General features: G+C 47.4%; 4 protein-coding genes across 4 annotated transcripts; 3 read left to right on the forward strand and 1 right to left on the reverse strand.

Moving 5' to 3' along the window:
- Window positions 1-657: 657 nt before the first annotated feature.
- Window positions 658-1,935, reverse strand: FSST1_000979 (pex2/pex10/pex12 family protein; the record flags this gene model as incomplete). The annotated part of the gene is made up of 1 exon (XM_083236472.1): window positions 658-1,935. The coding sequence occupies one exon, from the start codon at window positions 1,933-1,935 to the stop codon at window positions 658-660; it is 1,278 nt and encodes a 425-aa protein (XP_083091161.1).
- A 408-nt stretch (window positions 1,936-2,343) lies between these two features.
- Window positions 2,344-2,932, forward strand: FSST1_000980 (HotDog domain-containing protein; the record flags this gene model as incomplete). Its single annotated transcript, XM_083236483.1, has 2 exons — window positions 2,344-2,463; window positions 2,522-2,932. 2 exons carry the CDS (start codon window positions 2,344-2,346, stop codon window positions 2,930-2,932), a joined length of 531 nt encoding a protein of 176 aa, XP_083091162.1.
- A 497-nt stretch (window positions 2,933-3,429) lies between these two features.
- On the forward strand, window positions 3,430-5,392 carry FSST1_000981 (F-box protein; the record flags this gene model as incomplete). The annotated part of the gene is made up of 6 exons (XM_083236494.1): window positions 3,430-3,621; window positions 3,672-3,767; window positions 3,851-4,489; window positions 4,569-4,821; window positions 4,898-5,039; window positions 5,089-5,392. 6 exons carry the CDS (start codon window positions 3,430-3,432, stop codon window positions 5,390-5,392), a joined length of 1,626 nt encoding a protein of 541 aa, XP_083091163.1.
- An 878-nt stretch (window positions 5,393-6,270) lies between these two features.
- On the forward strand, window positions 6,271-7,864 carry FSST1_000982 (cation efflux protein; the record flags this gene model as incomplete). The annotated part of the gene is made up of 8 exons (XM_083236505.1): window positions 6,271-6,346; window positions 6,399-6,448; window positions 6,505-6,549; window positions 6,599-6,755; window positions 6,807-6,893; window positions 6,950-7,059; window positions 7,121-7,435; window positions 7,502-7,864. 8 exons carry the CDS (start codon window positions 6,271-6,273, stop codon window positions 7,862-7,864), a joined length of 1,203 nt encoding a protein of 400 aa, XP_083091164.1.
- Between the last annotated feature and the right edge of the window lie 7,357 nt (window positions 7,865-15,221).

Consider the following 15,221-nt stretch of genomic DNA (forward strand, 5'->3'; position numbering starts at 1 on the left):
GTTTCATCTTTGACAACCGCGGGTTGCAGTGCATCTTTAATTCTTTTGCGGTTTATTGCCTGACACGGCGAACACCACCCGCATATGGAATTCAGCAGTGGTTGGAAAGCGACTGAAAGCATATGTTTTCGCAGTAGACAAGAGGTCGTGACACCATTCTGAGACACCACGAGGTTCTTGGTCAAGCCAATAGTATTGTGAAGGGTCTGTCATGGAGAATGCAATGCTTTGCATTAGCTCGTCATTGTAGCCGTGGCCATGTCGTAAATCGCCACAGAAAGGTCAAAGTAGACCTCTTTGCGCGCCATCTTATACATTCCATTTCATTCACCCTCTGTCCCAGGGTGTGGCTGGCTTCTGAATCGCCTCAAACCGGCGGCAATCAAGGTGAGACACCAAGCGGTTGGCGTCGATGATAGTGTGCAAATGCAGGTACAGTAGACGTTTAATAAAACAGCGAGACACGAATACATTCCAGAACCCAGAGATACAATTGCGATATCGCCCGCATCGAGAAATGGTCATTCTACTTGAATTGAAAAAGGGTGAGACATCCAAAACACCCTGGGTATCGAACATTGCGCGCCGACCAACTTGAAGAAACAATCTCCTTTGTGACGCATGCAGTGCAGTATTGTACAATAAATGTCGTTTTCTCTATACCATTATCCGCCTTAGGCCTTCGGTTCCGCCCAGAACCCTTCGTCCTGTAACTGCGCATCTCCCTTGGCCACGCTCCCACTTGCCCTCGCGCGTCTCCATAAAATCCTCCTGCTTCTGATGTTGGCCCTCAATCCATTTGTGGATACACGTATAGCAATAGACCACGCCAGTTTGGCAGGCTGTTGGTGTAACAATCTCATCGACGCAAATGGGACACAATGCTGAGTCGCTGGGAAAGGGAACAGTATAGACAGGGAGCAGCGAGGGAGTGGCAATGGGTGCATCCTCGGCTGAAGGGGTCGTATCTCCCTCTTCATTGGATTCTTCCTTATTATCTTTCTTCTTCCTATCGGATCCTCCCTTGCCATCTGCCGATATCACGGGCGGGGGTAAATCAACGGTCTCTGTCGCTTTTCGCGAAAGTTGCTTTGCGAAATCTGACTGGTACCACCACTCTAAAAACTTGAGCGCAAAGATACTTGTCGGTAGCAAAATCGACAGGCTTGACAAGACGCGAGGTCCCATTTCGCGAGGATTCAACAAGGACCGCCATCCCGGTGTGTGTCCTGTCTTGGGTGTCTGCGTCAAGGCTTCAATCGCCTTGTAGTCAGCCCCTGACATTCTTCGTATACGTGTTCCTATCAACCATAGAAGAGGGTTGTGATATTTACTTCCGTCGAACAGGTACGCCACGTTGAAGGCAAGCATGGCGAAGTAGTAGCCAGCATTCACGCTTGGGTATATGTTCCTCAAGAACCATCGGTAATAGTGTAGGAACCGGTCACGAAGCGTTGGGTTATCTGGCATTCGCGTGTATGCCGCGCCGAGAAGCGCTCTTGGCGCATTCACCTCGTAGCTCTCGTCAAGCTTTCGCTTCAGGTAGGGAATGCCGACAATGACAAGCAAATTCTTCCACACGTCTCTGGTTGTGAGTTTTAGGGTTTCACGGACAATGTCAGGCGATGACATGCTCGCGCGCGGAACTTCAGCACGAAGGCCCTTTTCACGCTTGAGGCCATAGAAGTGCTCTGTGAATGAGCCACCTCTTGTGCGCAAGTAGTGACGCTCAATGAGCAGCATCACTCCAGCATATATCTCATCGAATGAGTTTAGTATTCTAAGGAGATATCGTGGGTGTCGATGGGTCGCGATGGTGAGGAGGTAGCGGAGGGTCGGCGGGAGAAGGGCGTTGAGCTGTTGCTCGGAAAGAACTTCGAAGAGTGAAGGTTTCTGCTCGTCGAAGGTGCCCCTGAGGGCTGTGACGAACTCCATTATTTCTGTCGCTGTAGAAAGAGAGGTTGAAATTAGATGAATTAAGTATTACAATTGATGGCGATAAATGCAAAGATAGGTAGGTACCTAGCTAAGGACGGAAGTTGAAGAAGGAGACCGATCTAGAGTGGAGTTCAATTTGTTAGTGACCCCAGATTATTTGCAATAACGCCTGTGACGCGGGTCGGATTGGTTCTCCGAACTGCCTTCCATGCCTCGGCTTCTGGGGTAGTTCAACTAAACTTGACTGAAAAGGGTAATAACCAGCAACTCAACCACGAACCGAGGTACTCTGCTCTACTGTATCACTGTAACAACATAGTTCTCCTTAAACTGCTTATATCTCAGTATTTTATAGTAACCATTTGTTCCTGCTGCCCATCTGTCAAGACATCCTTCAAATACAACATGCCCGAATCAAAGCCCATAGATGACCATCGCAAGACCCTAAAAGAGGGCAATCCTGAAGATAAGATCAGAGCATGGCTTCAACTCACGATCAACGAGAGCGGTCATTCTAAACAGGGAGTGAGTATTTCCCATATTCACGACAAATCTTGGAGGTTTAACATGGGACCGAATCTAGGATTGGATGAACACCCTCGTTCCTCACCTTGAACTCGTCTCCAGCAACGCTGAAGGCCCTCATCCATCTTGTGTATTCTCCTATACAGTTCAGCCCGACAATTGCAACCGGTTGCAAAACCTTCATGGTGGCTGCGCGGCTACGCTCTTTGACTGGTGCACAACGTTACCTATCGCTTTGGTGAACAAGCCTGGCTTCTGGCAGCATTTAGGTGTAAGCCGAACACTTAACGTTACCTACATGCGACCTGTTCCCGTTGGGACCGAGGTGCTCATTGAGTGTTCTATCACTCAGATTGGTCGGAAACTGGCGACCCTGCATGGGTCAATGAGGAGAAAAGGCGACAACTTGCTGTTGGCGACAGCTGAGCATGGCAAGGTAAACATCGATGCCGATATAGCCAAGATGTAGGCGCGCAATTAGATGGGATAATTTAGAAGACAATGACGAGATTTAGACCATAATCAATTGTTATACCAAGGTTTTGATATTATCAGCCTAAACCGACCATGTCTTATCATATTCATACCGTCGATGCAGGGTAAGCAACGCCTTTTTTAAGAGGTAGTTAGTCTACTGTGTACCAGAAAAGTTGGCCTCCTAAGCCTTAGGGTACAGAAATAAACAACCTAAAAAGTATAGTCTAAGTAGTCTAAGCAACATAAATTGGTCTACTAATTTCGTCCGTTATGCTTCTAGCGGCCAAATTTTCTGATATCCTGAGCTGAGGTCTACCCCACCCAAAGTTAACTCCGACGCTCTACCAGTCCGTTCCCGTTCCGTTCGTCTCAGTGCCTACCGACTGTTATTAAGCTTCGGCATCCCATATCGTCATTACATTCAATAGCAACAGCCTTATTTGAATCATCTCAAACTCATCAAAAAATAACACATAGAAAATGGCAACAATGGTTCAAGATCAAATAATGGATCAAACACCTACTGCTCAACCAATTTTGCAACTTCCGACCGAAATATTGCATCATATATTGCAATGGGTTGAACCGGCCGACTTGATGAGACTACCCCGTGTCTGTTCAGCTTTCAAGAACATAACCAACTCTAAGAAGCTCTATCGCGATGTCTACCTGAACCAACTGGTATGCGTCTGGTTTACTGTAAAGATACGAGACGAGTGCTGACCTTCTAGGATGAACCAAGTGACTCCAAGTTGGACTACGAGAAAGAGATCCGAGATTTGGTCAAACTAGCGAGAATATGTACCAGCCAAGAGGCGTACAAACAGGTGAGATAAGACTGAGGTGAAAAGAAAAGAAATAACCACCTCACTCCAAACTTCACCTGCGAGCTGTACTGATAATCATTTAGAAATCGGAACTTGATTTTGTTCACGATACTGTTACTCGCCTTCTCAAAAATGCTTCTCCTTCTCCAGATGACACAACCACATTCTCCACGACACAGGCCCCTTCGCGCAACGCAACTCTCCTTCAACTTATGTTCAGAAAAGACGAGACAGTAGAGGCTTTTCTCCAGGGCTCATCTCTTTTCAACCGTCTACGGGATGAAGTCCGTCGAGCCAACAGAGAAAGCGCCTCTGGGCCAACGTCAACTGACCGCGCTCATCGTGCTCTCCAGCGAAAGAGCGCCCACCTTCACTGCCTGTACTCAAAACCGATACTAAATGTCGGCCGTCTTCGGTCTACCAGGACGTATCCTTATGCATGCTCCAAGGTGTATGATTTACGCGAATACACTGATCGGTCTGGCTGGGGTCCCTTCATGAATGACGGGTCGTTCAATGTTGACTGGGAAAAAGTCGAGGCTATCCTCATCGTCCTAGGCCACAACATTGGCTCGAGAAGCCGGGTGGCACGCATATTCGGCGAGATTTGGGACAGTCCATTTTCGGGATCGTTCTCAAACAGTTTTATGGCTCCTCCACCTCGCGACATAACCTCACTTGAGGCCCGGGACCCTTATAGCGTCACAGGCACATGGTACCGCGTTCGTTCCCCCCCCAATGATGTTGTAGTCGTATCAAGCAGCTACTGTGTGGCAATCAAACTAACAGATAAGGTTTCAGATTGTTTGCTTTCTTGACTATAGCGACTTCTTCGCCTTCAACTTCGGAGACCGTGATCTCATCGCACCTGATGCACCGCGACACACACTCGATGTGGGTGAAGCGACCCGTCTCATTATGATGCGTATCAACGTCACGTCAATAGAGGAACCAGGACCCGAAGACGGACAGGACCTGCCCGTGGTCCACTTTCGAGGTGTATCTCGTTCTTTAGACGATTCTTTTGACAACAATGCAAACTCCGATATCCGAGGTAAGGAGAATCCCATGACTTAGGGGTTTACTCGGAAAGTCCATTTGAGGCTAACATGACACACTTGATGTTAAAGGTACCGCTCGCTTAACTAAAGAAGGTGAAGTGAGATGGACGACTTTTTCGGTGTTCCATGGCATTGAGCGTTGGCGCAGTGAAGGTGTCCAAATCGGAGGCGTGCGCTCCGCTCGTGGTGTTGTGGGAAACTGGTTCGACCGGTATGAACTTGGTCAATTCGTGTCAACAAACCACTAACTGTGACTTCAGTGACTACGACGTTCACGGGCCCGCCGGACCTACAGCGTTTTGGAAGGGTGCCACGCCAGAACAAGTCGAAACTATGGAGGATGATTTGTTACCCAACGACTTCTTCCTACCGTATGGCACACTCATCGACATAGACTCCGAAACCGACCCAGAAGGGGACATGCCATATAGCGGCGAGGATGATGATGAGGAAGATGAAGACGATGAGATGGCAGGCATAGCAGTAGAAGAGGAGCTCTCGGGTCTAATTCAGGATGCAAGTCTACCCCTGGAGAATAGCATTAACAGTCAGGGGTTGAATTAGGGCTTGACGGTATATAATTTCTGGGAAGCTTGATGTATCATTTACAAATGAGTCAAGGTCTTCGTTTGCTCGAAATTTCGTACATTACACGAGAACCTCACCTGTGTCTTCGAAGCAGTAAACATAATTTTAGTCTGATCGAGAACAATACTGGGCTGTATTAGTCTCAAAGGCGGTACGCATACTCTATCACGCCAGCGAGAAATTGAGTGAACCACAGCAGAGCAATGGAACAATGTTTTTGTATAGTAAGATGACACACACCTCTGATTCTTGGAAGAACCATGTTTCGATAAGCTGCTTCCCCGTAGACACCAGCTCATCATTGCTGCAATCATCACGAACACCATTTGCCCAAGCACTGCAAAAAACTTGACCACAAATACCTGCCGTGTAACGAGAAACAAGACTCAAACATCCCAAAAACATGCTTGTATCCCATCTTCGGCTCGGTGAGTTAATGCTACCCCGAACAGTCGTTCCGCAACCCGATAGCGGATAGTGACATGAATCAACAACCTTGATAAACTACTTTATAACGGTTTTCCTTTTTGTGCCTCGCTTATCTGATTCGAGTCGGCAGCTGTCAGATATATATGAAGATTGTACACAACCTGGTTCTCTGCCGTGCGCATATTTGGCGGCTGGCAACAAACCGCCCCCTGTTTGTGTGCATGTTCACGAATTCTCGCATATTCAGCTACTCCTCGCGAGCGCAGATAATCAGTCGTATGAGATGAATGAAGAGGTATAAAAACGGGCTGAAATCCTCCCTAGTCCGATCCCTTGACATACAAGATCTATACCGAGCAATTCGCCCCGAGAACGCACGCATGCAACACGACTGATATAAAACAATCAGACACCCACGAACCAAGATGAAAATCTCCAAGAAACAGAGGCTGATATTCACAATTTGCTTATCGTTCTCGTTCTTTGCTGCTGAACTATCTGGTCAGTTTTCTCTCCGAGCCTCCCATAAAAGTCTGGACTGACATACATGCAGTCGGCTTCTACACTCATTCCATCGCACTTATCGCCGACGCTTTTCACTACGTACGCACACTTCCACGACAAAGATCATCAACCATTTCAGATCTAACAAATAATAGCTTAGCGATCTTATTGGAATAATCGTTGCCCTGGTCGCGCTGGTGGTGAGTTGGAATGCCTGAGCATAAGTGTCCTGATGGTTGACCAAGATAGTTGCAAGATCGAGCCGAACCAGCACCGCAACAGTCCACGTACGGCTGGCAAAGAGCAACGATACTGGGCGCCTTTTTCAACGGCGTGTTCCTCCTGGCGCTGGGTGTTAGTATCCTGGTGCAGACCGTTGAAAGATTCGTGAGCATTACTCGCGATGGTGATTCGATCATATGGTAGACTTATTGATCGATGCTGATGATGTTTTTAGATGTGCACGTCCAGGAGCCAAAATGGATTTTGATAGTCGGTAGCGCCGGCCTAGCCCTCAACATTTTGGTTCTATCTTTCCTTCACGGTGAGAGAAGACCACTATTCTATGTTTATTACTATGTCGCTTACTTGTTCCTTTAGAACATGATCATGGACATGAGCAACACAGCCACTGCGATGGGGAGCAGCATCACAATACTGGTTTGATGGCGCATAATACAACCAGTGTGTGCGAGGCCCCCTTGACACCTGTGAGTTTAACTTGACCCGTACCATAGAGTTGCCATTGTTGACCATGACTTGACTTGACAGACCACAAACAGCCATCACGAACACAGGCATATGTCGGTGGTTATCAAGTCCCCAGGTAGAGACCTGGGAATGCTTGGCGTATTCATTCACGTTTTAGGAGATGCCATAAACAACGTTGGCGTCATCGTTGCAGCGGTCATAATTTGGAAGGCTGAAGGACAAGGAAGATACTATGCCGACCCTGCAGTAGGAGTCTTTATCTCGCTCATGATTCTTGCATCATCCGTACCACTTGTCAAAAACAGCGGCGCCATTCTGTTACAAACTGCACCGAGGGGCATCAACGTTGAAGATATCAAGCATGACATTGAAAAGGTGATGACAGATATTCACGAGAAGAGGTGCATCTTACAAGTCCATGGTCAACTAACAAGCATGTAGATAACTGGGGTCGAGTCGGTACATGAACTGCACATCTGGCGACTGGACCAGCGCAAATCCGTCGCCACTGCCCACATTGTCGTTGACGATAGAACCCTCGAGGGCTTTGCGGACAAGGCAAAGATCATCATGGAGTGTCTCCACGCGTACGGAGTTCACTCAGCAACACTACAGCCTGAACTCGTCGCCTCGAACCCCGTGACCATATCTGACAGCGGTCCGGAATCTCAGGCAACATCGGCCGACGCCAATCACAGTGCACCCACACTTGGGCGGCCACGAGGAGGCGAACAAAACTGCCAATTGACTTGTGGAAGCTTGTGCGATGAGTTAAGGTGTTGCACGTCGATGAAGACCCTGTGATCTGTGATCAGCGGTGTCGACGTCGCCTGCTACTTCATTTCCGATCCGAGTGATCAACGGGGAATGAGACGACGCCAACAGAGGGGTTCAAGAGGGGTCAAGCTGTGATGAGTTGACCGAAAGTTTGAAGTTTGATATTCATGTCACTCCGCCACGCTAAGAAAGAAGGGAGACCCCTGGAAGAATACGCCAGCGAACTGTGATGCAAATTTTTGCCGCCGTCTAGGTAACGCGTTAACAGTCAGTCTTCGAGAAGAATTATTAGTTAGCACAACTAACGGGTGAAGCCGGAGGCGTTGATGAAGCTGTAACATATGCCTCAAAAACGGGGTGGTTTGAGTTGCAAGTTGAGTGGGGTTTACTCTTTGTAGACGGTTCTTATGATACAAGCCTCGAGCAACAGAGTAAGCTCGCTGTTACTTACTGTTACACAAATGTATGATATCGTCAGCCACAACCACATGTCATGAATGAAGAAAGTGCAGTTATTCCCAAAGGATTGGACCCTTGACAGTTGACAGTCAGCCTCATGATGGGATGTGCAACTGGTGCAATTCAGTGGCACCACTCGACTTGGACCCTTGATTGTGGGATGAGGCTGCTAACCCCAGAAGGGAAAAGCCTGGAGGGGTCACGCATTAACAGATCTGAGGCCTACCACGACTTAAAACGCTGTATAATAGTTGTGGAAGCAAAGAAGACCATGGCATAGAGTGGTAAACATGGAGCGCGGTGAACGAGGGTCTTAGCGTTGCGTTGAGAACAGGCATCCAAATTAGCATGTACATGTAGGTATGCACATACATGTGGACTTGTATGTACCTTAGTACCTAGGTACCTAGGAATAATGATGATGATTGTGGCTTTGCTGTCACAAGCCAGCTGGTCATTTCAGTGAGACGGCCAAGGGACGGCCCGCCCATGACTACCTACTACCTAGTCGGCCCAGCCTAATGACAGAGGAAAGTGATATAATACAAGACGAGTTTTGAAGTAAGATTTGCCGATAAAGCATTTATAATAGCGCTCTTGGTGGCTGAATCTGTTTGTGCCATGTGATCAGACACGGTCAAGCAGTTTAGCAGCACACACAGCATAGCATACCATATGCAGCAGGTGTTTATTGCTTGCCTGCTTGCCTCCCTCTGCTCTCTGTCAGCCATTCGAAACCGCTGATCTTGCAACTACAACGCGAGTCTTGGTGTGGGGGAGTTGATCAAATTCCGATCGAGTGCCACCATCCCTACCGTAACCCAGCGAATGCAAATGTAAATGCAAATCCGAGACGATGATCCGAATGCAGTCTTAGGTTTGGCCTTACCCTGGTCCTCCCTCGGCCTTTGGATTCCCAAGCAGTCGGAGGAGGATAACATAACAGGGATTCTGGTTGGTCAAGGTAGAAAGGACCCCTCGAACAAAGATGTGATTGTGACCTGTAACAAGAGCAAGGATGGTTGAGCAGAAAAGACTCATGCGGACCGCTCCATGCGCGCGTGCCCGGAAAAAAAGGTTGGTTTTTTCTCCCTCTCTCTCTCTCTCACTCTCACACACACGCAAAAGGCCTGCAAGGGTATCTGTGAAGCAGTTCTTAGTGATGCGTCGGTTAGCTAACGTGGGTAATTCACAGTCGTCTTTTGCATCGGCAAATGGTTAGCATTGTGGGACTAGAGTGTGGGTTAGGGCGGGTTGACAAAGTGGCACTTGTTGCGTGCGAGGACCCTTGTTTTTTTTCTCTCCTGCAGCTCATATGTTACGACGGACAGGTTCAAGATATCAGACAGGTAGATGGCCAGATAGTGTAGAAGAGCGAGCAACTGAATAGATCTTTGGCGGTGAGATGGCGCTTTGGAAAGAAGGAGAATCAAAGGACGGCGAATGTACATAAGTGGAGATTGCGTGGGTTTCATATCTACACGTGATGAACGCCATAGTCTAATTGTCAACTGGAACTTACAGCCATCTTTGGAGAGTACAAGGAAAATGATGTATCAAATCCAGATTTCTTAAACAGAGATGATATGATGTTGCGAGACAATGGTATCTGGAGAGATTAAGTTAGAGAGGGAGTTGGCGAAGCAACATGATACTCGAGGGTACTAAGTATGATAACCAAATCACCAGCCACAATCTTTAGTCTACTATGTAAGAATACAGCTATTCGCATTGAGGTTAGCTACAAACATACGTAGCCGATGGATCATTCAGACCGGCATTTTCATCTCGTAGCAGACATGGATACAGACACGGACATAGGCATATACCTATCTTGGTGCTGTTTACAGTTGTAAGGGCCAAAAGTATCTATCTATCTCGTGGCCGCATATCGGCAACCGTCTGCAGCTGCAGCCATCGAGCAGGAAGCTCAGGATGGATGGACAACGAATCTTGTTTAGATATGCGAACAGCCCAGAAGGGATATAGAAACCGTGTTGTTTGGTTAACAGCTCAGAGCCGTATATCGCTTCAAGCGTCATTCTCATGTATTTCGTCCATCATAGCTGTCTTGAGGTTGTTGACCGTTGCAATCTACCTATAAAGCGGCTGCACAAAGCCGGAAGCCGGGTAGATATTCCTCTTCACCGACAAGAAGGCAACAGATAGGGTAGGCTCTTCCGGGTACTGGCTGTACGTTGTGTCAGCTCTGTATTTGCTCTTACTTGGTCACGTTGGTGTTTCCCGCGGAGAATAACAGATAGACAGACAACAGTCTACTTTAGTTATGTGGTTGCAGTGACCCGCTTATGGGGATGAAGATCGACAGTCCAGACCTCATGTGAGTGCTGGGCTTTGCTGGGGCCTCGTCCAGGAATACCTTGACTAGCTTGATACCTTGACTTGACTTACAGCCTCATAACCGAGAGTAACAACGAAAACAATACGAAACCATAATAATAGCCAAGCCATTGGAGTAACTTTATTGAGAATATTGTACGAGTCATTTCTCAACTTGCTTCACCGCACGCTGTCAAATTCAGCACTTGCGTGCCTGTAGATCCCTAATGAGGGGGAGGACAGAAACAGAAGCTAACCTAAGCTCAAGACTGGCTTGGCTGTGCTTATCGCGGGGCATTCTTTTGGTGTAACAACCCAACCCGTGAGGCAACTATCCAATAGAATTGTGGATGATTCTGATTGGCCTCTTCTTTATTTCATTTTGTACATACCTAGGTATGTGCAAGCAAACGGCCGCTAGGGCCGAGGCTTTATGAGAGCACTAATGGTTGTCCGTTGACTTTAGTATAGTAGTTACTGTCCATAAACGTTAACCCGAGGTAGAGAGATCTTGAGCCGAGAAGAGTCCAGAATACTGTACTACACACAGCCTTATTCAGTAGAGTCATGAATGACATTCGGTTCCATACCAGTAGCTTTGTATCGTTAGCCCAAAAGACCACGCGACTCTCCGCTCGCATCAACGGCATCTTTTTAATTGCTATAGAGAAGGATCAAGGATTGACGACGGCTCATCGGGAACTTCCTTGCCCGAAAATCCCGATACGACATTTTAACGAGGGACTAAGGAATAGGCGAGTACACATGTAGGCATGTATGACTCTGTATCTGTACTCTGTACAGTCAGACAGTATCCGTGCCATAGAAATAATAAATGCCAGGTTTGTTCAGCGTTGATCTCTGGTATGGCGACACGTCTTGGCGGAATGTCATCCAATGTCAAAAAGGGGGGTTTTCCATATCTCGATATCTCTCTCACTTCAACTGGACCGTCCGTGACGAGTCAAGTTTGTCACATTAGAATGGAGATAGTTAATGAGTCGAGTCCGAGTTATCCGTGGGTGGAAAAAACACTCTCTACTAATTACGTACAGTCTGTAGCATTTTCAAGCAGAACAACCATCGGAGAGTTTTCAAATTTTCTTCTTCTCTCTTTTCTCTTTTACTCCCTTTCTTACTTTTGATTTATAAACCCAACTTACTCATACGGCCTGTCACGGCAGTTGAGGAAAGGTAATAAAAAGAAACTAGAAAATTAGTGGGAAAGATGAAGTAAAAGAGAGAGGGAGAGAGAGAGACAAGCTTTCTTGTCATCACACCACCCAGATTCTCTCGGAGCCGACTTTTTTGTTGTCCATATGCTAAAAAGTAAAGTAGAGCTAAGTACGTACAGCGCATACACACCCTCAAGCTGCATGTGCTGGACTGCCTGCTGCATGTACAATAGCGTCATGCGTACGGCGCACGTTTACAAGAACCAATGGAAGCAAAGCCTTTTTGGTAGCTTCAAGGCACGAGGCCGATAGCGGCTCTGAACTTGCGCGCGCTGGTGATGGCATTGTGATGATGATCAGCAGTAAAAGCCAGCAGGCTGACAAACTGAAGCATTGTATAAAGATGCAGACAGTAACTTTCTGACAACTGTTGGGCTGCATACGGCGATATGATGATGCGATGCTACGCGATCGATAACTATAACGAATGTGACGATTTGTTCTCACCGGTCGAGCAACAACTTATCAAACATCCATGTTGATTTACCCATCTATTAATATACAGCTCCTCAAGGTCAAGTATGTATGTACCCATGGCGTTCCGTTCTCTAGCTGGGCTACTGTATTGTCGGTAACTGATGCTTGACCCTGGTCGACACGTTTTACCTCGAGACTTCGCTAGACTAGCCCGCTATGTAGATGACATGATTACTTGATTTGAGATGGGCTGAATCTCAGAGACTTGTTGGTATGATTGCGAAGGCGTATTCGGAAATGTCTAGCATGGTGAGTTTACTTCTACGTTGTATGAGACGACAGCGACTGCACCACTTGGTTGGGTAATAGTAGACCATTCAGGACGGAGAGTTTAATAATGGACCAGGCCAAGCTTACAGATAGTGTGGGAGATAAAGCACAAGCCATCGAGATGTCAGAGCACCTCGAGTTCCACTATCGTGACCGTCGCCATGGTATTCACTCGAGACCTGGACCTGGCCCTTGACCTGGCATGCACAACTACGATGGATGTCCCCAGAGTGTTTGGTATCAGGCTATTCGTATGTAGATAGGTGTCTTGGGTTGTAGAGTACTGGTAAAACAACGAGGCCTGAACAAACAAGAAGTACTGAAGCATGTAGTACGTACATACTTTCAAGTCTTGGGGGGGGGGGGGGGGGGGGGGCTTGGTTACTAGGAAGACCCTGGTCGGGGCCCGACGACTGTTGATTCAATGGTTGCTTTCACCGCAACTTGGGAGCCAGGATTCAAAGTAAAGGATGCCTTCCTTTTGCTAAATACATACAAGGCACCCGGTATTTCTCTCTAATGAGTTCATCCTGGACTCTCGCTTCCTTATTAATAACCTTTTCTTGTCAAGTCGTAATTAACATCTTCTTTGGCCTTGTTTCTTATTCCTCCCTGTCTTGTCCAGGGCCAAAGTGTTTCCATTCGCCTTTATCCTCGACAATCAAAGAACAACTCCATCATTAGGCTTCGATCGACCCTCTTTTTTTCTTGCCTTGCACAATTCTGTCTTGTTCTTCTACGCGCCTGTCTTCCCGAATTGTTCACAAAGAAGCGCACCAGACCAGAATAGAGTAGGATCAGGAGCAGAGCCGCCGGCAGAAAAAAAAAAGGATAATCATTTTAGCTAAAGGCCCGCCCTCAGCCTCAAATTGAGCCTATCAACTTGGACCAAGGCCCTTCTGTGGAATAGAATCGCCCACGCCGAAGGTCCATCTACTGTTAGCTGTTTAGCCACCCGCAGTGCCGCCGTCGATATTAATTAAAGACGGGTGTTTCTCGTGGGTTATTACCTAACATCGCCGCTTGGAGTATTGTCGCCGTTGAACTGGTATCCATTGAATAATCTAGTTGCGGCTCTCGGCACACCAGCAGTTTCTGGACTTGACTCGACTCGACTCGACTCTACGGACATAATTCATAAATCTGGACGTCGGTCCAACCCAATACCCAACTCAACCCAACCCAACCTAAACCATACCAGATCAGATCTACTACCTAACTAAACTAAAGTTGGTGTTGATCTTGGTAGAGAAAAAAGTCAACCTGGGTTGTTCCAGCCACACAAGACCTGTACTAGGTGCTTTAGCTTGCAAGACGTTTTATGTCTGGCATTCGCTTATCATCATTCAGCATACAAGTCTCTCATTACGCCCGCCCTCTTTAACTACCTGATCTAAGACTCTGGGGAAACAAGATGCAGCTCATTCCTCTGTGAGTATTGCAGGACAAATACGTCAGGCAGTTGCCTCTCACTTCAATTCAGTTCAGCCCAGTCTTATCCCAAGTAGGTAAGTAATGATCCACATTTCTTCATCTGTTATTGAATCCCCTCCGATCCAAAAAAAATCAATTCATACATGCAACACTCGCAGACACATAAAATTACCCACCCATACACATGCAATCTCCACTCGACTATTCCCCATCTCATCTCAATTCTCCATCCTGGCCCCGAACTAAGAGGTACTTGGGCCCTTGTACCTAGGGGCCAGCCGCCACCCAGCGCTAACCTCCAACTGCCACTAACGAGTACCTGGGTCAGCGGTACAGGGTGGAGATACCCCTCCAGGAACCTCTAATCCCAGTAAACCTCAGCACACACACACACCCAAAACTGGGCTGCCACCCGCTCCGAGTTGGCGCTTTTTAACCTTCCTTGCCTTGCCTTGACCCGAGCATCTGGATCAACAACATCAACTCTGCCTTACTACCTACATGAACTCTCAACTCAATCATTTCTCATCATCTTTCCATACATTCATTAACACGAAAATTGCAGCAGCCACACACAAAGCTTCACCTACAGCAACAGCCACAATCCCTAAACGTCTCATCAACAAATCCCTTCTGTACGATCGTCCTTCTGCAGCTACCGACCCCATCTCTCCTGTTGATCACACGCAAAGACCGCATATCCTCCACCCACGAACTATCAACCCCTCACACAAAAGACAAAACAACACAATAGGACATCCCTTTGGCTCTCCGTATTTCGCCCATCGTATCGTATCGTATCGTGTCGTGTCGTCTCTTGTCGAAAAGCAACGCATCGTTTCGAATTCTTTCTCAGTAATCAAAGACCAACCGCCAACCTCAGCTTTTCTCACACTCCATCCTACTCACACCATACCACCCTCCCGCACGCGCTGACGGCTACCACCTTTGATTGAATTCAGACGACAAGCAAACAAACAGAGCTTCCACCTAAGCTTTTGTCTTTGTTTCTTTGAGCTCCACGAGTGTCATTCTGGTCCCTCCTCTTCTTCTCCTCTACCCCTCAACCTGCCGACCACTCTGATTTGCTTCGTATGTAAGGCTTGAGTTCAAGCATAAACTCAAAATATTGCTTTGCAAGCATTACACTTTCACATGCCACGAGCAGT

This window comes from Fusarium sambucinum, chromosome IV (genome assembly GCF_050947815.1).
Source record: "Fusarium sambucinum isolate potato_lamoka chromosome IV, whole genome shotgun sequence".
Classification (NCBI taxonomy): Eukaryota; Fungi; Ascomycota; class Sordariomycetes; order Hypocreales; family Nectriaceae; genus Fusarium; species Fusarium sambucinum.